Here is a 21,984-nt window from a genome sequence, read left to right as displayed (position 1 = left end):
ATTGAAGAATATGTAAATTCTCAGGTCTCAAGCGCTTCCATTTCATTTCTCGCCAGATACAAAGGACCCAGGGCAGGCCTGAAGACAACGGACAACCAACACCCAATGGCTATGGACTACAGTGGGACATTTTCCCCTCCTGACAGACTTTGTCAGAAGTGTAAGGCGTCAAGCCCTACAAAGCGGTGGCCACCCTGGCAACGAGGGAGCAACGATCAACAGGGCCAACGCAAGAGATTTTCATGAACTACAAAGTAGCACGAACACTCCCGAGTTAGGGAAACATGGCCATCCCATGGTCCAACGCACACTAGCAACTAGAATAGGGACTGACACACGCATTTCCAAAGTTTAATTGAGTTTCATATTACATTTTGTGCACCTACAGCTGTAACACTGTTTTGTTTCTTCTCTTTTCCCCGCACATGCAGGTTGTTGCGTATGTATGCTGTTAGAAATGTGTAGGAAATTTCCTTAATGTTATCTTCCATTAGAAAATGTGAGGTCCACTGAGTAAAACATTGTGTAGCATTCCCCACTCAATTGCCCACCCTATCAAGAACCTCAGACCCCTTAGAGCATGTTTCCCTGAAGTATATTTCCTTGCTTGCATTGAATAAACAGCCCAAGATTTTCCCTACCCATATTGAGAAATTTTGAAAACACGAAATGTCCAGGGGAAGGTTTGATTTTGCCCTTAGTGATTGTTTAGTTCGCGGAGCTTGATGTTACTAACATGTACTAACGTATTAACGCTTTTCTTGCGATTTTCAGGCGGGCAACTTTATCATCTCATCAGCTGCAAGGACCCAGCAGCGTAAGTGGTTATGGGCACGCAAATAAGGACTTTTACCTTCACGATGGGACTATTAATGATGAACAAAATTATGGGGGTGGTACTTTGAAAATTATTTGTAATAATGAGCATTACCGCTGTATCCCCTGCTAACATTCCCTAACCTAAGCAGGAACAGTTACGGCGTCAGTGGGTAAGGAAAAGCTGCTGCTAAAGTAAAGAGAGTTAAGGGCAGACACAAGGGGAGTAAAACATACACATAACACACATATCAGAAGTGACCAACAACATGCACACATGTACAAAATTGGTAGGGACACCACTGGAGAGAGCTGTCCTGACTGTTCTTTAACATATGCCGGAAGAGAATTGATTACAACAGAAATTACTACAGCAGAGCACGACGCCCATGTATGACAAGGTGCGAAGAAGATTGCAAGGGAAGACAGCAACATTAAGATTAAAAAATAAATAAATAAATAAATAAATAATAAAAGAAGAAAGAAAACAAAAGGAGAGAAGAACAAATAAAATAATAAGAGACAAAAATATGATAAGTGCCTAACAGAGTGAGAGAAAAGAGCAAAGATGGTCACTGAAGAAGGACGTATACTGTTAAGGTACCAACGTTATGTTACCAGCACAACAGTGACAAGAAGTGGACAATCATGCTGGATGCAAGAAGGTTGAGAGAAGTTGCGAGATGAGAGCAGGAACATCACTGCTTATGGACTACTATTGAGCACATGCATCCAAAGGTCAAGATAAACTACCACTGAATTGGGGAGGAGAGTGTTCATTGGTGCGCATCAGCATGCCCTTGTTGGTGATGATCAAGGAAGATGTGGAGAGTGACACATTCACCAAGATGGAAAACAACGGAAGAAGAGAAACAGACAGAGAAGTAAAAAGAGGGGGGAATTACTTCTCGAGCGAGAAAGAAGAATGAGTGGATGCAGTACCAGCATACCAAAGAATGATCAGCAAAAAATGCATCTGAAAAGAGAAAGCAAAGAACTAGCTAGTGCTTGCATGGTGATGGATGACATCATGACTGCCTGGTTGCTTGAAGGTGATAACGGAAGGACGAGTACCGAGCACAGCACCATTGTGCAAGATAGAGATACATTGCAAGAGAACAACAGAAGAAGTTATCGGAATGCAAATAAGAGACATGGTGAAAGGAAGAGCCGGACTAAGATAGCGGTGCGCAACATGGTTCCAGCAGTAATAAAGGTGGCCACTCCCTGTGATCAGAGGAAGTACGAAGGGGAGTGAGTGTGGTGGAACACAGAAGGGGAACACTCCTATATGTACTGTTGATCAACAACAATGCAGAAAATTATGGACACTTCAAGGAATTGGCAAAGATATGCAGACCGGAAGGAGGTGAATGTTGCTTGGTGGTGTGGTCGACAAAGTCGACCAGAGGGGGGACTGAAGAGGGAAAATGGAGACCAAATCCATGCCCCCGCACCCCAAGCGCCCCAGCGCACCCATGGGTGACAAATATGCTGAAACACACCCACTTCACCAACAGTGCAACTTCTATGCTACATTAGAATCAATGCTGCAATATCAGAATCTACAAACACAAAAATCCCTGTTTAAAGGCTTGCAAATGCCTATATGAACTAACATGGACTAAATGCACAGTGTAAAGCTATGTTTCAGGAAAATTACAGCTAAGTTCATTTCGCTCACTGAACACTGAACACTGGCTGCGGGAGCCTTATCAACATTCCTCGCAAAAGAAGTCCGACTTGCCAAGGCCGCAAATTCAAGATAAAACTACTTTCTGCAGACAGACATTTTTTAATTATCCACAAATGCGAATAAACCACGGCAACCCAGTGTGCTTTTTTTTTTCTTTCTGGGAAAGAAAGACATTTTCTCAAGGACACGCACAACATTGAAACATAACTTGTAACAAGCCAGGGCCAGGTGCGAACTGCTTGTCCAGCTAAAAAGTTATGGGAACAAAGTCACATTGCAACATGATTAGAATTAGGTAAGGGGGGCTGGCACAGCTAAATCAACCCACTGACGCAGGAGGTAAATATCCAATTATCAGGCTCTCTATAAGTGCTACATATGTAACCCACCACTCTGCAGCCAATAACAGGAGGAGATAGGTTTCTGGGAGCTGATCCAATTTTGTGAGGTCAGCCTGCAGTGTGATTATAAAACTTACTTGCAAGACAGCCCCGCGGGAGACGGCGCCTGAACTCACGATGCTTTTCTTTGGCTTTTTTCTCTTTTCTGTGCTTAGAAATAAAGCAGTTTGAAACATGTTGCTGCCTGCTTGGAACTCTGGTGCATTTCTGGGGGCCATATGGGAGGTGTTGGGGCCTCCCATAGCTGGTGAGGATATGGCTGCTGGCCCCCCACTGCCCTGGGGGTGGGGGGGGATCCAGCTTCTCCCCGACAGAGGGGTGGGGGAACAGGAGACAGACACGGGGCATGAGCGGGGGGTGGGGAGAACAGACACGGGGCATGAGTGGGGGGGTGGGGGGCAACAGGAGACAGACACGGGGCATGAGCGGGGGTGGGAGGAACAGGAGACAGACACGGGGCATGAGCGGGGGGTGGGGAGAACAGGAGACAGACACGGGGCATGAGCGGGGGAGTGGGGGGCAACAAGAGAGAGACACGGGGCATGAGCGGATGGGGGGAACAGGAGACAGACACGGGGCATGAGCGAGTGGGGGGAACAGGAGACAGACACGGGGCATGAGCGGGTGGGTGGGGGGCAACAGGAGATAGACACAGGGCATGAGCGGAGGGTGGGGACGGGGAGAGAGACACACACACAGGGCATGAGCGGGGGGTGGGGAGGAGGGGTGAGGGAGAGAGACACACGGGGAATGAGCGGGGGTGGGGGGGAACAGGAGGCAGACACAGAGCATGAGCGGGGGGTGTGGGCAACAGGAGACGGACACGGGGCATGAGCAGGGGGTGGGGGGCAACAGGAGACAGACATGGGGCATATGAGCGGGGGGTGGGGGGCAACAGGAGAGACAAGGGGCATGAGCGGAGGGTGGGGGGCAACAGGAGAGACACCGGGCATGAGCGGCGGGTGGGGGGAACAGGAGAGACACGGGGCATGAGCAAGGGGTGGAGGGAACAGGAGACAGACACGGTGCATGAGCGGGGGGTGGAGGGAAAAACAGACACGGGGCATGAGCGGGGGGTGGGGAGAACAGACAAGGGGCATGAGTGGGGGGTGGGGGGCAACAGGAGACAGACACGGGGCATGAGTGGGGGGTGGGAGGAACAGGAGACAGACACGGGGCATGAGCGGGGGGTGGGGAGAACAGGAGACAGACACGGGGCATGAGCGGGGGAGTAGGGGGCAACAAGAGAGAGACACGGGGCATGAGCGGATGGGGGGAACAGGAGACAGACACGGGGCATGAGCGAGTGGGGGGAACAGGAGACAGACACGGGGCATGAGCGGGTGGGTGGGGGTAACAGGAGATAGACACGGCATGAGCGGAGGGTGGGGGAAGGGGAGAGATACACACACAGGGCATGAGCGGGGGGTGGGGGGGAGGGGGGAGGGAGAGAGACACACGGGGCATGAGCGGGTGGGGGAGAGACACACGGGACATGAGCGGGGTGGGCGGGAGGGGGAGAGACACACGGGGCATGAGCGGGGGTGGGCGGGAGGGGGAGAGACACACGGGGCAAGAGCAGGGGTGGGGGGAGGGGGAAAGACACACAGGGCAAGAGCGGGGGTGGGGGAAGGGGAGAGAGACACACGGGGCATGAGCAGGGGTGGAGGGGAGGGAGAGAGACACACGGGGCATGAGCGGGGGTGGAGGGGGAGGGAGAGAGACACACGGGGTATGAGCGGGGGTGGGGCGGAGGGAGAAAGACACACGGGGCAAGAGCGGGGGTGGCCGGGAGGGGGAAAGAGACACGGGGCAAGAGCGGGGGTGGGTGGGAGGGGGCAAGAGCGGGGGTGGGTGGGAGGGGGAAAGAGACACGGGGCAAGAGCAGGGGTGGGCGGGAGGGGGAAAGACACACAGGGCAAGAGCGGGGGTGGGGTGGAGGCGGAAAGACACACAGGGCAAGAGCGGGGGTGGGGGGAAGGGGAGAGAGACACACGGGGCATGAGCGGGGGTGGAGGGGAGGGAGAGACACACGGGGCATGAGCGAGGGTGGTGGGGGAGGGAGAGAGACACATGGGGCATGAGCGGGGGTGGGGGGAGGGAGAGAGACACACGGGGCATGAGTGGGGGTGGAGGGGAGGGAGAGAGACACATGGGGCATGAGCGGGGGTGGGGGGAAGGGGAGAGAGACACAAGGGGCGTGAGCTGGGGGTGGGCGGGAGGGGGAGAGACACACGGGGCATGAGCGGGGAGTGGGCGGGAGGGGGAGAGACACACGGGGCATGAGCTGGGGGTGGGTGGGAGGGGGAGAGACACATGGGGCATGAGGAGGGGGGCGGGTGTTAGGGGGAGAGACACACGTGGCATGTGCGGGGGGTGGGCGGGAGGGGGAGAGACACACGGGGCATGAGCGGGAGGGGGAGAGACACACGGGGCATGAGCGGGGGGTGGGCGGCGGGTGGGGAGAGACACACGGGGCATGAGCGGGGGGTGGGTGGCGGGTGGGGAGAGACACACGGGACATGAGCTGGGGGTGGGCGGGAAGGGGAGAGACACATGGGGCATGAGGAGGGGGGTGGGTGTTAGGGGAGAGACACACGTGGCATGTGCGGGGGGTGGGCGGGAGGGGGAGAGACACACGGGGCATGAGCGGGAGGGGAGAGACACACGGGGCATGAGCGGGGGTGGGCGGCGGGTGGGGAGAGACACACGGGGCATGAGCGGGGGGTGGGTGGCGGGTGGGGAGAGACACACGGGACATGAGCGGGGGGTGGGCGGCGGGTGGGGAGAGACACACGGACATGAGCGGGGGCGGGCGGGTGGGGAGAGACACACGGGGCATGAGCGGGGGGTGGGTGGCGGGAGGGGAGAGACACACGGACATGAGCGGGTGGTGGGCGGCGGGTGGGGAGAGACACACGGACATGAGCGGGGGCGGGCGGGAGGGGAGAGACACACGGACATGAGTGGGGGTGGGCAGGAGGGGAGAGACACACGGACATGAGCGGGGGTGGGAGAGACACACGGGGGGTGGGAGAGACACACGGGGCATGAGCGGGGGGTGGGTGGGTGGATAGAGACGAGCGTGACACAAGCGGGGTATGAGCCGGGGGCTGGGCGGGAGGGAGAAAGACACACGGACATGAGCGGGGGGTGGGCGAGAGGGAGAAAGACACACAGACATGAGCGGGGGGTGGGCGTTAGGGAGAAAGACACATGGACATGAGCGGGGGTTGGGCGGGAGGGAGAAAGACACACAGACATGAGCGGGGAGTGGGCGAGAGGGAGAAAGACACACGGCGTTCGTGTGCAGGCGGCAGATCCCACTCCTCGCCCCTCCGCTGGCCACCGTGTGCCGATGGCGTGAGAGGGGGGCTGGAGGAAAAGGGAAGTCACGGAGCATGAGTGGGGGGGTGGGAGGAACAGGAGAAAGACACGGGCATGAGCGGGGGTGGGGGACTTACTGTGCAGGTGGGTACAAAACTTCTCATGCGAGGAACAAAGATGGCGGGCGTCTCTGAAGCCAGACTCACTGCACGCTTTCACTGCATCCAATGAGAGAGCACGTCAGATGTCCGTGGACATCACGCAAGCTGCTTGCCCAATCACCGTCCTGTCCGCTGAGCGAACAGGGAAGAGTGTCCGCGAAGCGAACACAGATATCACTAATTTTTTTCACTTACATTTTTGTCATTTTCTTAATAAACTACTGGACGGATTTACACCAAATAAAGCAAAGCACACTTTCGGGACCAAGCCGCCGCTCCTGCCGCAAATTTGGTGTAAATCCGTCCAGCGGTTTGGGCTCTAGGCGTGAGCAAAGTTTTCCCCATTATGTCTATTGGAAAAAAAAATGTTTTGGGACCCCCCATATAACTTTGCCCCCCCTGGAAGAATCCTCACCAAACTTTGCAAAACAATTCAGAGTGACCCAAATACTTTTTTTGCAGAGTTTGGTGAGGATTCGTCCAGGGAGAGCAAAGTTATAAGCCACCCAAAAAGTGCTCTTCCTATGGAAACTGCAACTTAACCATAACTACATGGCCACTACTGTGGCCATGTAATATATATTTGTGTTGTGAAGTGCTTGCTTGTGAATGAGAGACCTTGTGATGTCATGTGGAATGTTGATGTGTCAATGCTGTATGAGTGTTCTACCTGGGGTCAGTTAAGCCTGGGTGATGGGACCCAGTGGTTATCCTTATATGTAGCTTAATGTAACTATGTAATAAAGTGTATGTAAGAAGCCCAAGAAGACCCCTTACATTATTACACTGGCAACGAGGATTACTGAAACAAAGAACCTGCGCAAAGAAGAAGACTGCTGAGGGGGGAGCAGCAGGGGAAGGCAAGGAACCACTACCCCCCAAAGATAAGAAGTAAGTCCCATCACTGAGGGGTGCAGAGCGCAAGGGGCATAGAAGTAAAGAAAGCCCTTGGGCAGGACCAAGGGCACAAGTTAAGAGGAAGGGGCAGCCCAGCGCAGAAGCAAAGGGGTTGAGAAGTAAAGAAAGCCCAGGCGCAGGCCCAGGGCACAAGTAAAGTGGAAAGGGCAGCCAAGGAGAAGTGTTAAAGCTTGAAGTAGAAGCTGCAGCAAAGTGACTGGGGAAGTGAAGCCCCAATAGCAAAGCAGGCCCCAAATGTGTGAAGTGTGAAGCAGAGGCAGGGGGCAGTGTTATGAAGATAAGCACCTGCGCTGTGATATTTTGAAGCAGAAGCAGGCTCCAAAGGGCAGTGGCCAGGGGGTTGTAAAGTGGAGAAAGGCCCAGCATGGGCCCCAGGGTGCAGCATGATGAAGATAAGCACTTGCGCTGTGATATTTTGAAGCAGAAGCAGGCTTCAAAGGACAGAAGCAGAAGCAAAGCGACGGGAGAACTAAAGTGAGGAAGAAGATCCCCAAAAGGAAGATTTGGGAAAGCAGATACAGCGTGGTAACCAAAGGTGCGAAGATGTCACTGCAAAATTGAGGCCAGTGAAGTTCCCATAGTGAAGGGAGGAAGAAAGAAGTGGGAAGGACCTTTGGGCAATGAGAAATTGTTTTGTTTTGGCAGAAGCGCTATGGAGCGAAGTGAAACCACATGACTTTGGGGGATTTGGTGCAGTATAACTTCCCCAAACTTTCTCAGGCCATACTAAAAGAAGCGATGGGCATGAAGAAGGAGCGCCATTATACGAAGCGTCATCATATGCATGTATCCTTTAAAGTTATGAACTTTAGGGATGATTTGTATTTCAGTAGAGTCACGTTATTAAGGCTATGTTATTGCAAGAAGATACTGTATTCTTATGAGAATGCAAATGATAGTGAGAATATGCATATGTGGTCTACAAGTATTGGAGTTTAAAAGTTACTGATTGAAGCCTAACCTTTTGAGGGTTTGCAGCGATAAATTGACTTGTATGTACTTTATAGAATACAGTCACTTAAGTGAGAAAGTTGGAGGTGCATGATGCATGCCTGGAGTTGCAAGAAAGAGAGCCTGAGTGGGCTAGAAGTAACTTTTTGAGGCATTTCAGGGTTATGTTGTCTAGTGCAACATGGACTTATAGAAGTTTAGAGGTATGCGCATAAAGCAAAAGTAGGCTGCATGAAAGCGGCATGGACTTTTAGAGATTCATAGATTTGTAGATTTGACTGTAATAAGATATTGAAATTCCAAATGTCCTATTTTAAAAGTGGGTCGCCATTGTTGAAGGTTGGTATGAAGTGCAAATATACCAGAAGTGTGATAGTGCAAATATATCAGAAGTGTAATAGTGCAAATATATCAGAAGTGAGATAGTTGAAGTAAAGTGTAGGGATTCTGTTCCCAATAGAGGAAGGTAGCGCCTTCCCTTTTTAGTGAAGTGTGAAGTGAAGAGTAGGGATAGCATCCCCAATGGAGGAGGGTAGTGCCTCCAATCAGCAGTGAAGTATAGGGATAGCGTTCCAAAAATAGGAAGGTAGCGCCCCAATCCTAAGTGAAGTGTATGGATTGCGTTTCCAGTATAGGAAGGTAGCGCCTTCTATGAGAAGTGGAGTGTAGGCATAGTATCCCTTTCAACCTGAAGTGAAGTGTAGGGATAGCGTCCCTTTCAACATGAACTGAAGTGATGAGTAGGGATAGTATCCCACAGCAGAGTAGGGATAGCATCCTGCAGCAGAGTAGGGATAATGTCCCACAGTGGAGGGATATCGCCCCGCAACAGAGTAGGGGTAGTGCCCCGCACCAGTATAGGGATAGCGTCCTGCATCAGAGTAGGGATAGCGTCCCACAGCAGAGTAGGGATAGCGCCCCGCAGCAGAGTAGGATTAGCATCCCGCAGCAGAGTAGGGATAGTGCCCCGCAGCAGAGTAGGATTAGCATCACGCAGCAGAGTAGGGATAGCGTCCCACGTCAGAGTAGGAATACCGTCCTGCATCAGAGTAAGGGATAGCGTCCCACATCAGAGTAGGGGTAGCGCCCTGCACCAGTATAGGGATAGCGTCCCTGAGCAGAGTAGGGATAGCGTCCCTGAGCAGAGTAGGGATAGCGTCCCGCTGCAATATGGGGATAGCATCCCTGAGATATTTTCTTTAGAGCTGCATCTCTCTATAAAAAAAAACATGGTGTGGATGTCCTGTATGAGTGCCCTGTATTGTGTTGTGTTTCCCAGGCCAGTGGTGGTTGTAAAAAGGAAAGGGATGTGTTGTGATGTGTTCGTTGATGTGGTGTGGGAAAGGAAGGAGGTGTATTGTGAAGTGCTTGCTGGTGAATGTCATGTTGTGCGTCATTGGAAAGGAAGGAAATGTGTTGTGAAGTGCTTGCTTGTGAATGAGAGACCTTGTGATGTCATGTGGAATGTTGATGTGTGAATGCTGTATGAGTGTTCTACCTGAGGTCAGTTAAGCCTGGGTGATGGGACCCAGTGGTTATCCTTATATGTAGCTTAATGTAACTATGTAATAAAGTATATGTAAGAAGCCCAAGAAGACCCCTGAAGTTACATTATTACAATTCTCTTGACTCCTCATCATGAAAACACATACAATACATAACACACATTATACATAGACAACACTAACAGACTGGCTTGCCCACATAAATCATCGCCTACGCTTCCTCGAGGCTCTCTACCCCTAATAATGACTGCGATGGAGTATGAGTAGTTCCCTATAGACGATCTTTAAATCGTCCATAGTCTACGTCATCCACTTTCAGGACTCTGGATACAACCCCTTCTAGACATCCATTGATGTAGAGCTCTGGGCTTAAACTAACTGTGATGCTCCCCGTCTCACATTGCTTGACGGTCCTCGTCTCAAGTCAATTACTTAATAAGCTGACACTCATCATCTCAAGTCAATTACCCCAACTTTCCATTCCTCTTCTAAACTACAAAAAAGACAACTTCACTAATTATTTCTAAAGTCCCCTAAAGAATATATATATATATATATATATATATATATATATATATATATATATATATATATATATATATATATATATCCCCTCATTTTCTTCCTTCCTACTGCCTTCTACAACCCCCAATCCATAGGTGTCAAGGCACCCTTGCATGCTATCAGTTCTGGGAGCCCTCTCCCAGCAATGAGGTGCCGGCACCTGCAGTTTGCCCCCCCCCATCTCTCTCTATCCCAGCCCTGTTAGCATTTACCTTATATCTGGGTCTGTGACCCTGGAGAGAGGGTCTGATGATCAGTCCTCATCTCAGGTTCCCATCTGGATGTGCCATGTATAGAGATGAGCTCAGTGCCCTCTCTGGGCCCTTGGTACCCCTTACTGAGGGAAGGCAAGCTAGAGACCAAGCAGGAAGACACCAAGAGACTCAGGCTCAATTTCGAAGGCATCTCTTTATTTCTTCTCAGGACACAGCATACAGCAGAAAAGTTAGCAGCTCCCAACCGTCTCCTAATTTCATGGTCTTTTATACATTTTCAAAGGTGCTGTAATTTGATAATTAATACAAAACATTCTGATTGGCTTTGGCAACTTAAAGACAACCCCTTCTTCAGTTCAAGGTTGGTTACCTCGGCTGTCACTCATCAAGTACCCATGCCATAACAAAACCACAAAATTCTAGATTCAACTGCCTCCAATGAACATTCCATGAACTGCTATGATGGAATTATATAATTGTTTCAGTATGACTTTGCAGAATTCCACCATTGTATGTTTTAAGTGTCCATTTTAGAGTTTGCCCGACTTTGTCTCAACCAAAATGGCCGACTAAATTACAAAATGACTAACCAAACTATGTTTTATCATACCTTGGTAACTATTCCATTTCAAGTCTAGAATTTTGGTATCTATGATAAATGTATGCTACCCATCATGCCCTCCGCTGTGCAAGGTATTCTGACCCAAAAAATGTATGTCGCCCTACAATGTGCTTGTTTGACCTTTTAAGCACTATAATTCTGATTTTCGCAATACTGGAGTGATTGATCAACCCGACAAGTTGTCTGTATTCAGTTTGAGAGGGGTGGGGTCAACCTCCTAAACATTCAGTTGAGGGGGTGGGGTCTAGCTTCTGTACAGTAGCCTGTGAAACAATGAGTGAAGCTGTTGTGAAGATCATACCCAGAGAACAAAATCACTTTGAAGGGCGACTCTTGTGAATGGTTTAGGGACTGGCCATTTTGACAAATTAGGCAATGCAAGATTAAATGAGATGTCCAGGATTGGTTAAAATGTGAAGCTGAGATTTGCACCCACTCCATTTTCTGCACTTTACCACTTCCTTTTCTAGTATGTACCATGAACTAAAATAATCCCATTTTATAGATCTGACTTGGAAAGTAGACAAATCACATAAACTAACATGCCAATTCTAAAAACAAAATGTTATTGAAGCATATTATGCAAAATGGGAATGATTCTAGCTTCATTGTCCCCATCATCAAAGGAAGTATATAGGTGCCAACATACTAATTGATGTGATACTAAAATATCACATCTGGGTTTCTCTTTTGTATTTTAATGCTTTAAATTTGCCCAAAACACAGGCTTGTGAAATTGTTATTTATAAACATGCACGCAGCAAACTGTTTTTTGAGCCAAATAAGCAGATCTTAAAATATGCTTGCCAGAGGCCTGAAATATCTGATCCGCTCTCTTCTGTCTAGCACCCCTTCCAGTGAAATGACCTATATTAAAAAAGTCAGATGAGGTAATGCATGTGCTAAACAATAGCCCCAACAGGTGAGAAGTCAACCTTTTCAAGGAATATCACAAGTAGTACAAGTGCCATAAGACATGTATGGACTCGCCTCGCATTCGTATTATTTATAAGCAATTTGAAAACAATACCTTCTTGTAAAAATTGATTTCAGAAATTGAATTTTGTCATTACTGATTCATTATTTTATTCTTATTTTCTTTTTTCTTTTATAAATATCCTCATCATATATAGAGACAATTTACAAAAATGACAATCATTGGTTGACAATCATTAAAACCTTAATGAAAAAATAGATTCAGCACTGAGCTTGTACAATTCCATTGTGTAAACGCAACGCACCATAGATTGATCTCATCTATCAACACATCCATCTCAATCGCATTCATCCTCATTCAAAAAGAAAGTCACACTTGTGCAAAAAAACGCAGCAATAATCATTTGTTTAAGAAACAGAGAAGGTCCCACTATTGGACCATTGATGCAAAATGATGTTCGTCATTCAAAAAATGCATCGATTGCTTAATATATTCTTGTCCTATATTATCGGATTGTTCTGATATATTCAATTACCATGCATATTTGTGTAAACCAAAATAGAATTCAGATCCTATAAAGAAACTTAAACAGTTGTCATGTAAACTCGAGTTTCGAGCCTGGTTTGATGGAATTTTTCCTACCGAAGCCCTCATCAGGACATAGAAAAACAATCTTCTTTTGGGATCACAGTGTTGTATGATAAATTGATTTTGCCAAAAGTTTGTCTGTTTTCTAAAACATTTTATTTGGTGATGTTCAATTGTGAGCATCCGTTCTCAAGTGGAAGATGCACCGGCCCTCATTACAACCCCGGCGCTAAACCATGGCGCTATTAGCACCATGGTTGGTGCCGGTGTTGTAACGAGTCCGCCATGGTGAAATGGGGAAATACCGCCCCATTCCAAGGTTGGCGGGGCGGTATTTCCCCATTTCACCATGGCCCTTCCCCATTCCCATTTTTGCCCTATAGGGCTCAATGGGTCTGGGGAAAGCGCTAAGTACGGTACCGCAAATTGTGGTACCATAATTAGCACTGCGGTCCCTTTGCGGCACCCTACTTTAACGGCTGGTAAAACCAGCCATTAAGGTCGGGTCCCGCAAAGGGACCTCATAATCAGGCGTTAAGGGTTTATGGGCGCTGACACCTTTTACGGCGCCGTTAAACCCTTAACGCCAGGGTCGTGATAAAGGTGACTGTCTCTGTATGTCAACTGCAAAACAGTCCACCGTAGGCACTGTATGCAGCGAGTTCCCTCTCTGCTGTTTGGCCGCTCCAAAAGGTTGTCCCTTAGAGAAGAGACCTGCGTAATTAGGAACCAAGCCTCACGGTTTCGGAGGTTGATTTCAAAACGTGCCGCTGTGTAGTAGACTGTTGACTGCTGGCCAGCTCGCCCAATAACATTTCTAAATGTAAAGAGTTCATTTGTAGCTGGGGTTCCAAGCGGGAATGTCGCGAACATTTCCATGAAAACAGGGGATGGCCATTCTAGAGGCTGCGACTTTTCAAGGAAGACGGAACAGTAATGTCAGTGAAATAAGATGCTTTGGCCAGGATCACAGTTCGTCTGCTGGGGATCCCAGGATAGAAGCATGAATGCTTTGGTTCCAAGGTCTTGAATTTGCATACCTAAGCAGTTCTCAAACTAAGGGCCTCATTACAACTCAGGCGTTAAGGGTTAACGCCGTAGTTAACCCTTAAAGCCTGATTCCAATTTTAACGGCTGCTTTTAGCAGGCGTTAAAATCCATGGCGCTAAATCGCCTTGGTGCTAATTACGGCACCGTAATTTACGGTGCCGTAATTAGCGCCTTCCCCACTCCCATTATGCCCTATGGGGCAAAAATGAGAATGGGGAAGGGTAAATGGGAAATGGGGATTTACCGCCCCACTCACCTTGGAATGGGGCGGTAAATCCGCCATCCACCATGGTGTAAACATAGTTTACACCATGGTGGTAAAGTTGGTGTACTTACCGCCTGGGTCATAATAACCCCATAACACTTTATAGTATTCATTTGAGGTGGCTGCCTAGGTTTTACAGGCCTCCATCTGAAGAAACCAATTTCTAGACATTCACCAATACTGATGCTATATATATTTTTTTTATAGAAACCACAGGTACAAGTTCACTGCTGATAATATCACCTGTTGCGATACAAAACAAAACACACCTACCTGCAGATCAACTTCAATTGTAGGAAGGGCTGAGTTGGCCTTTGTTTCAATTCAGTATTATAAACTTGCATATGAACACAAATCGCTGCAATTAGTGCTTAACACACTGAACTATCTTCTGAACCAGCACAGCACTCACATTTATCAGTATGCATTTCAACTTTGGTTATTGCACATGATCAATATAATTCCCACAGAAAGGTGAGAATGCTACAGGAGTTGTCGAAGAGAATCCCCAAACTCAGGACGATAGCTCAGGGGCAACATGCTCGCAGCACCACAGGTTCGATCACCGGGTCTGCGCTTCGAAACCTCTGGTTAAGCGCGTTACAAATAACCTATCATATCATATCAGAACTATGTGTAGGACCGTGAAAGCATAACAGGATGACTTGATGAGAGCAGAGAGTACTTGTTACAAAAGGCAGGCATTAGGTTCAGAGCCTCAGCAACACGCCATAAAAGATCTTGACGTGTGCTATTTAACTTTTGTAAATAATGGTCACTAACTTCTTTAGATTAGGCAGCCTTTTGGGGGGGCTCCAAGATGGGGGCCAGTGCAAGTACCCCCTTTGCCCAACCATAAAGACGTCACTGAGTGTGTCTTCTGTTACATTGGATTGTTGAGTGCTTTAAATTGAATTATTTGTATTAAAAAAAATACAATAAAAAGGAGCTAAGAAAAAAAGTCTGGGTATTTAAGTGGCATTGCAGTCAGACTCCTAGACACGCAGGGACTCATTGCACAGCGTGACGTAAGGAATCTTGTGAGTGTGATTTTAATTATTTTCATGAATTGCTACATATGTTCTGCATGGAAAACCAGCAGGACACAGGATTCCATGCAGAATTGCACTCATCCATGAAAACGCTAGTAAATGCCACCTGTGCCCATGCATGACAGGGGCAGTCACATGATTCCCTACAGATTCAGACAGATTCTTGCAGGTGAAACAGCATACAGAACTCCATGCCCAATCAGGCCCCTCTGCCCACATATAAACCTGATGCTGTTGTATTTTCTCTACCTAGTGCACCTAGTGCTTATTCTCTGCTACAAGCAGAAAATACTCAAACATTGCACAGGACCAAGGGAGCGTCCTGCCAAGTATAACGGTGACGGTGTGGTAAAGAAAATGACGATTCGTTATCCCCTGTTCTGGGGGGCATTAATGCCAATGTTTACCGCACTGCCGAATGCCGATGGTGACCTTGAAGTCGGGGAATCACCCCCAGCAGTGACTGGTCGTGGTCATTCTGGCAACATCCCTGTGGTGTCCTGAGGGCTCAAAAAATGGGATTTACGCCGCCACACTGCCCCTCAGAATCTGGCAATACATTTGTCAAACTGAGTGGCAGTAACAGTAATCGAGTCTGGCGGTAATTGCCGGCAAACACTGCAGAATTACCTCCAAACGCGTAATCAGGTGCCACATCCCTGTCAGTAAAATATGATGCACGCGCCCATGAGAATGAACGCCGCAGGCTCTTTGCAGCTGCGATGCTCTCCTCAAGTACCACATGTGTATTATTTTTCTTCACATTGCAACAATCACATCATCTCCGCAGCAGGAACACGTTTTCAAGAAAGGAAAAAAACGAGACCCCGGGAGGCTTCTGCCGCGCACCCCTACTGGCTGTGGGATCTGTCACTCAGCGCGGACAGCCCGCCCCCTCTCTATATAAGGAGCGCGGCTCGCGTGCAGCGTTAGATCTCGCAAGCAGCAGAATCTCCAGCACAGGAATCGTGCTGCTCAGAGCCACTGCCCCGCGCATCGCCTGTCTCCCTCGCTCTCTACAGCTGTTATCTTTCTCTGCACGGATTGCAAATGGTTGTTAAGATCCACTCTACCCACAGCTTTCGTCTGACCAGCAAGATGTCCGACGGCAGCCACCACCACCCAAAGGTGGAAGCCAACATTTTGGTTCTGGGAGCAGAAAACGTTGGGAAATCTGGTGAGTGGCCGCTCTCTCTTCAGCTGGAAGTGCGTACATTGTCATTGCCCCGCTTTCTACTTTCACCTGTCGCTTTGTTTAAGACCTTATTTCCCAAAGATCAGTTCCCACTTTCTCTCCTGAAGTTTACACCCCTTCTGCGCTCTCGCTTTTCAAAGTCTGCAACCCCCTCCCTCCCGCTCTGAGTCCATTTGCAGAGCCCTCAAGGTGACCCGCGTCAGGTGTGAACAGGTCACGCAGTCCTGTGTGATCTGTGCTTTCTGACACACGTCGACCATCAGCTCTTCATTATAAATGCAAGAGACAAAACCAGGGCTGGGTGAGCGCCTCTCACCAGACTCGGGGTGCCTTGAGGTCTCTATTTGTGGTGTGATGACATTGTGTGCTTTGAGCAGTTCCCACTTGCCTGCTTCCTGCATGTGTGGCTGAGCCGCCAGCTGTGTTCTCCTGTGCTTCAGTGTGTGGCATATGTCCCACTCGCCTTGTGTACTGACGCCTCCTATTGTGTGTTTTCCTTTCAGCCCTGACCGTCCGCTTTCTCACCAGGAGGTTCATTGGAGAATATGGAGACATCGGTGAGTACTCATAGCTCTGCTCTCTGCCCCCTTTACACGTGTCCTGTTCCCACCTCTCTACTGTGTGTCTAAGAACCTCCCTAAACGCCGCTCTTTTTCTTCCCTTTCTGCAGAGTCCATCTACACGCACAACGTGGCCGTGGATGGGAAGGAGGTCTCTTTCAGCATCTGGGACTCCGTCTATCCACAGGTGAGCGCCTCCTCTGCTCTTAGTGAGGGTGTGGCTGAGGGGTGTGGACCCGGCAGGGGGTACCTGCAGGGTGGTGACCCTGTCCATGTGTGCCCGTCACCCTCTGCACGCCACGTGTGACTGCATGTCGCAGGCAGAGATGCGGGTCCTGGCGCTCTAGCAATTCGCTCTGCAAGTGAATTGTGGAAGAAACGGCCTCTCTTAAGACACAGTCTAGTACCGGGCAAACACTGACCGAATGTCTATGGTGTGTTGCACACGTTTTGCTGGTGGCCATTTCTTATGGGGCAGCATTTTGCTTTCCACCCTTAGAAGCCCCCTCTTTGTGCACATGCGTGTTGGAAATTGCTCTTAGAAACGTTTCTCATGTCGTCTCCGATCCTAGGTTTTTTCCCCATTCCAAGAGTGAGGCGTCCAGCTAGTCCCTGTGCATTCTGCTGCTTGTAGCCTTCCCTTTCCCCTTCCAATGTGATACTGGACCACAAGCACCAGAATGCAAAGGGGCTTATGTGGAGAGAGCCTGGACAGGCTGCCCTCTCCCACCTGGCACGACGAGAGCATCAGTGGCAGTGCTAGGATCTGATCTTGAGTAGTTCTGCCCTGCATAGCACAGGGTGTCTAGCCGCTTTCTGAAGTTCTACTGGACTTCAATGCCCTTTATCTTGCGTAGTTTTGATGTATATCCCCCAGGCAGTGGATCATGAGACTGCTTGTCCCTGAGGGCAGCAGGTTCCAATCCCAGGCTTGCAATGAACAAAGCACCGGTGCTTCAGACTAATTGGTTCAATTTCAGAGAAGCGAGACTACAGCTTTCATAAGGCATGACTGTTGTTATATACAATAAGCTAGGTGTCCTGGTGACATTTAGTCCCTTTTGTCGTTGTACAGAGTCTGGTTGATGCTACACGCCTGTGAATGCTGCTTCTATGAGCTACTATCTAACACGTGTTTTGATCCTTGATTTGACAGAATCCATCCGCCCAAGGAGGCGTGACTGAGGAGCAGCTACGCTGGGCAGACGGTTTCATCCTAGTCTACAGTATCTGTGACCGTGCCAGCTACAATGTTGCCCGACAGCAGCTGCAGCTCATCCGACATCTGAAGAAGCGCAGCGGCATGCACAAGGTGGCTCCAGTGATTATTGTGGGCAACAAGCGGGACCTGCAGGAGCATCGCGAGGTGTCCAGCGAGGAGGGCCGCCTTCTTGCCCTCTCCAGCAACTCTGGCTTTTTCGAGATCTCAGTGGCTGAGACCTACCATGGCCCCCTCGTGGTGTTCCTTCAGCTACTGGCGGCGGTGCGCTACTCCAGGAACTCCAGCAAGAAGACCGTGGGCTTCAAGGGCATCGCCTGGAGCATGTCGGCCGTCTTCGGCAGGAGGAGGACAGGATGAGATTGACGGAGACCCATACTCCTAGAAAACGCCTTGTTTTTTCAGCTCTTGAAAAAATAAAACTGGTCGGCTTGTAGACTGTCGTGGGGTTCAGTCGACTGTAAAGTGTTGCCAGAGTCTGGGACACAGACTAGAGTGGAAGCCAGAGAGGCACTGGTCCTAAGCGTGAGGCCGGCTTGGGTTGGAGGGACTTGTTTACTGGCAGTTGATGACACCAGTAAGGTCTACTGTAATGGGTTCAAAAGCCTGCATCATTGTAATGTTGAAACACATGTTGGTCAATGTTATTTTGGAGAGTTGTGAGTGGCACTTGCCTCCTGCAAGTAAGAAGAGTTATATGAAGCTTGTGCAACAAAGCAACATTGGTTGATCAGCAGCCAATGGGGGTTCAGGCTATATGGGCGCTGTAATGCTTGTGAATGGATAGTATCCGCTGTCGCCCCTGTTACCATGCCACCCATCAGTGGCGGGTCGTCTGGGCTATCTAGTGCCGGCACGAGGCGTGGCACATTGCACCACACGTGATTTTGAGAATGTGGACAATCATTCGTGCAATTATCGAGTTCCCAGAATGTTCCCCTCAGGCCGGGCATCCTGCTGTCACGTGGTACGGGGCTGAGTGACCCTCTGACCGCGAGATGCTGATTAACCATCTGAATCGTTTTGCTAAACTCTGCTGCAGGTGTGGCGGCACCAAGGAAATTGATTTGAATGCTGCAGTGGGAACGCAAGGACAGTCCTGCACAGCGAGCTGTGAAGCAGGCAGGCTCGGTGCCTGCATTGGTCCTCAGTCTGCTTCTGTGACTCAGAGACGTTACACACACGTACACCTCTAGACACCACACACTAGATGCAATCATGAATACTATACTGTCAAAATAAGTAGAGCTGCACTTTCCCCCTGCACGCGCTGAAACACGTGTGTTCTGTCAGAGGCAGCGGCAGCCGCTCCACCTTCTCCTCGTGTAAGACACACTGCCGTCACACACGCACCCGACGTCAGTGGGCTGCCATCCAATCAGAACTCATGGTGCATCTCCCAGACAACCCTGAAGAAGTGAAGAAGGGCGAGATACTGCACACGTGAGAACCACATTAAATATCGCGAGAGGAGATCTTACCCCTTCAATATATTGTGTGTTCAGTCGAAGGGGTTTGAGTGTACATGGAATCCCAATACCTCAGACATTGTTGTCTTAAGACATGGTGAAGAAAACGTGTTCAGCCATGTAATATATTTCAACGTTTAAATTTGATATTGCTAACTTATTGTTACTGTTTAGACTCGCCCAGCCCCATCTGTTTCTGTTTGTTTATTCCTAACGTTTATGATTCAGATGTTTTTTGGAATAAAATTTCGGCTTGGATACATTTGATTTAGTTTTTCTTTTGTGCGCTTTTTTCCCAATTTGTGGTTGTAAAAAAAGACCTCCAGCCAGTCGTGCTGATTAAGTGGGGGCAGTGGAGTCTCTAGGAGGGGCACTGCGCCCCCACCCTACGTTTTCATATTTTCTGCCCTCTCTACAGCAAGCAGCAGCAAGCACAGCACTGGGCACACGTACCTGGAATCCGGGAGAAGCACGTCGTGATGAGTCCCTTTCTAGTACACGCAAGGAAGATGAAACGTGTTGTGAGGAACCAGGAATGAGACGTGGACACAGAGGACTCATGTTTGATGGTGCAAACTTTAATTGAAATAATAAAATGGGTTGGGGAATGCATCTTGGAGGTATTTCCCTACCTCAACAAAAAGCTAAGGGTCTGTCCGGTGTCAAGACATTCAAAGCAAAAATGTCCTGTGTCTGAAATCCTTTCCTAGCACTCTCATTTTAAAAGTAATTATAAGGTGCAAAGGGTAATGTCTATGGTTAGGAAAGTGCACAAACTATTCAAGTTCAACGCAAAACTGTAAATGCAACAGAAGTTTCAAATAGATAGTGTTCACAGTTCCAGAGAAGAACACCCCCTTTCCCAGATTTCTCTCCAGCAAAACAAAAGTTCAGAAGAATAACCGAGTTCTTTGTATCCCACGAGGATAACCCCCTCCTCTTGGTGGTGCAATCCACTCCAGGAGAAATTACTCCCTTGGCAGGTCTTTCCACATTCAATGTAATTCAAAATCCTAAGGGTATGAATCTTCCTTGGGTCCCAGACTCACACAACACCTGATATACTCCCCTGCCAGGTTGTACAGTTCTGTTACACAATTTGGGTGTGGGTCCCAGACTCACAAATGCTGGGCTCGCTGGTTTTAGGATGCTCCCTTGCCTTTTATGAGCCCGCTCGGGTCCTTCTCTGCTTCTGCCCTCTCTCTCGACTTCAGGCAGCGTGTCTCTGAGGCTGTTGGCGGTCTGCGTGTCAGCCCAGCTTCCCTTGCCCGTGCAAAGCTCTTATTTGCCTCGTGTGCTGCTACAGCGTCTTTCTAGATTGCGGGAATGTTTTAGTCCAGAAGCTGCCTTCCTTGTTCTCCGTGCCGCTTCTCTGTCTATCTCACTGCCTTTTGTATTCCCAGCCCGAGCTAGGATGCCTCCTACATGGATGTCCCGCGTCTCCATGTTTGCCTGTCCACCTGACAGCTCGCCTTCCCCGGCAATAACTAGCCGGTCGTATCTCTCTGCATTTCTCAGCTGTTCCATCTTTGAACCCCCGCTCAGAGTAAGGGAGTTGTACAGATCCAATCAAATTTCTCTAACTGCTGGACTTTTCATTTCCCTGCAGTCAATCAATCTTCATCCTAGTTTCCTTCTAACTCGTTTATTGTCAGCAGGCTTTGTGGGTTGTTGAAAGGGAGTATCACAAAATGCCATCAAGGCCTGAGGAGTAGTGGAGGGGATATCCCTAAAAGGGAAAGGGGGATACCATGTCTCATCTGACAATGTCTCACTCACGCTGTGAGGGTCGTCTCCCCAGTGGGGACATCAGATTCACCACAGTGTGCACATGGCAGTTAACGTGGGCTGCGTTTCTGACGTTTGCACCCCAGCTGACCCTGCCACAAGCCTTCCCATTTCACGTGTATTCTGACTTGTTGTTGATGTGCTGTATCCACATGGGTGAAGTTCCGTAGGAGGGGTTGCATGCAAAGACACATGCTTGATGTGGCAGACCCAGTGCTTTCTATTTTTTAATTCATTGTTCTAGGCTTCCTCGACCTATTATTCTGAACATGAAAAAAATGTGATGTTACTGTGGCCTAAGCTTTTCTTCATTCAGCTGGAATAGTTTTCTATAGTGCTTTATGCCTCATTACCCAGCTTCTAAACTCTTTAACAAAAGGCCTTATTTCCTAATTTAATGGAATTCAATTAGTGACCCTTGGAGAGATGGAGGCCTGAGTCGGCCCCTGACGGGATTTGTGCTTGCTCATCGCTTGCTGGCACATGCCAGAGGTGAGTGTTCATCAACTCTGAGCTATTTGCTGGGAGTGCTGCATGTAATTTGATCAACTGTGCAGTAATTCATGTAAACAAACATGTCTCATGGGGTTTACACCACACCATCTCCTGCACCTACCAGTTATTTTCAGGTTTTTTTAGGACCTGATCAATGGCGTTATTCTCCTGCTTCTAAGCAGTGTAATAA

General features: G+C 49.0%; 1 protein-coding gene across 1 annotated transcript; it reads left to right on the top strand.

The window, feature by feature from the left end:
• The first annotated feature begins 16,015 nt into the window (after window positions 1-16,015).
• LOC138566153 (ras-related and estrogen-regulated growth inhibitor-like protein) lies at window positions 16,016-19,758 on the top strand. The gene is made up of 4 exons (XM_069643209.1): window positions 16,016-16,245; window positions 16,767-16,820; window positions 16,934-17,010; window positions 17,980-19,758. The coding sequence occupies exons 1-4, from the start codon at window positions 16,119-16,121 to the stop codon at window positions 18,400-18,402; spliced, it is 681 nt and encodes a 226-aa protein (XP_069499310.1). The 5' UTR covers window positions 16,016-16,118; the 3' UTR covers window positions 18,403-19,758.
• Window positions 19,759-21,984: the final 2,226 nt, after the last annotated feature.

Source organism: Ambystoma mexicanum, chromosome 1p (genome assembly GCF_040938575.1).
Source record: "Ambystoma mexicanum isolate Mex_15411 chromosome 1p, UKY_AmexF1_1, whole genome shotgun sequence".
NCBI lineage: Eukaryota > Metazoa > Chordata > Amphibia > Caudata > Ambystomatidae > Ambystoma > Ambystoma mexicanum.
This window is presented reverse-complemented; position numbering and strand designations above follow the sequence as displayed.

Excerpts from the sequence above, each read along its gene's own strand:
- LOC138566153 (XM_069643209.1), top strand. The coding sequence starts at position 16,119 with ATGGTTGTTAAGATCCACTCTACCCACAGCTTTCGTCTGACCAGCAAG. Across the intron at positions 16,246-16,766 it reads AGAAAACGTTGGGAAATCTG|CCCTGACCGTCCGCTTTCTC; the intron begins GTGAGTGGCCGC and ends TTTTCCTTTCAG. Across the intron at positions 17,011-17,979 it reads GGGACTCCGTCTATCCACAG|AATCCATCCGCCCAAGGAGG; the intron begins GTGAGCGCCTCC and ends TTGATTTGACAG.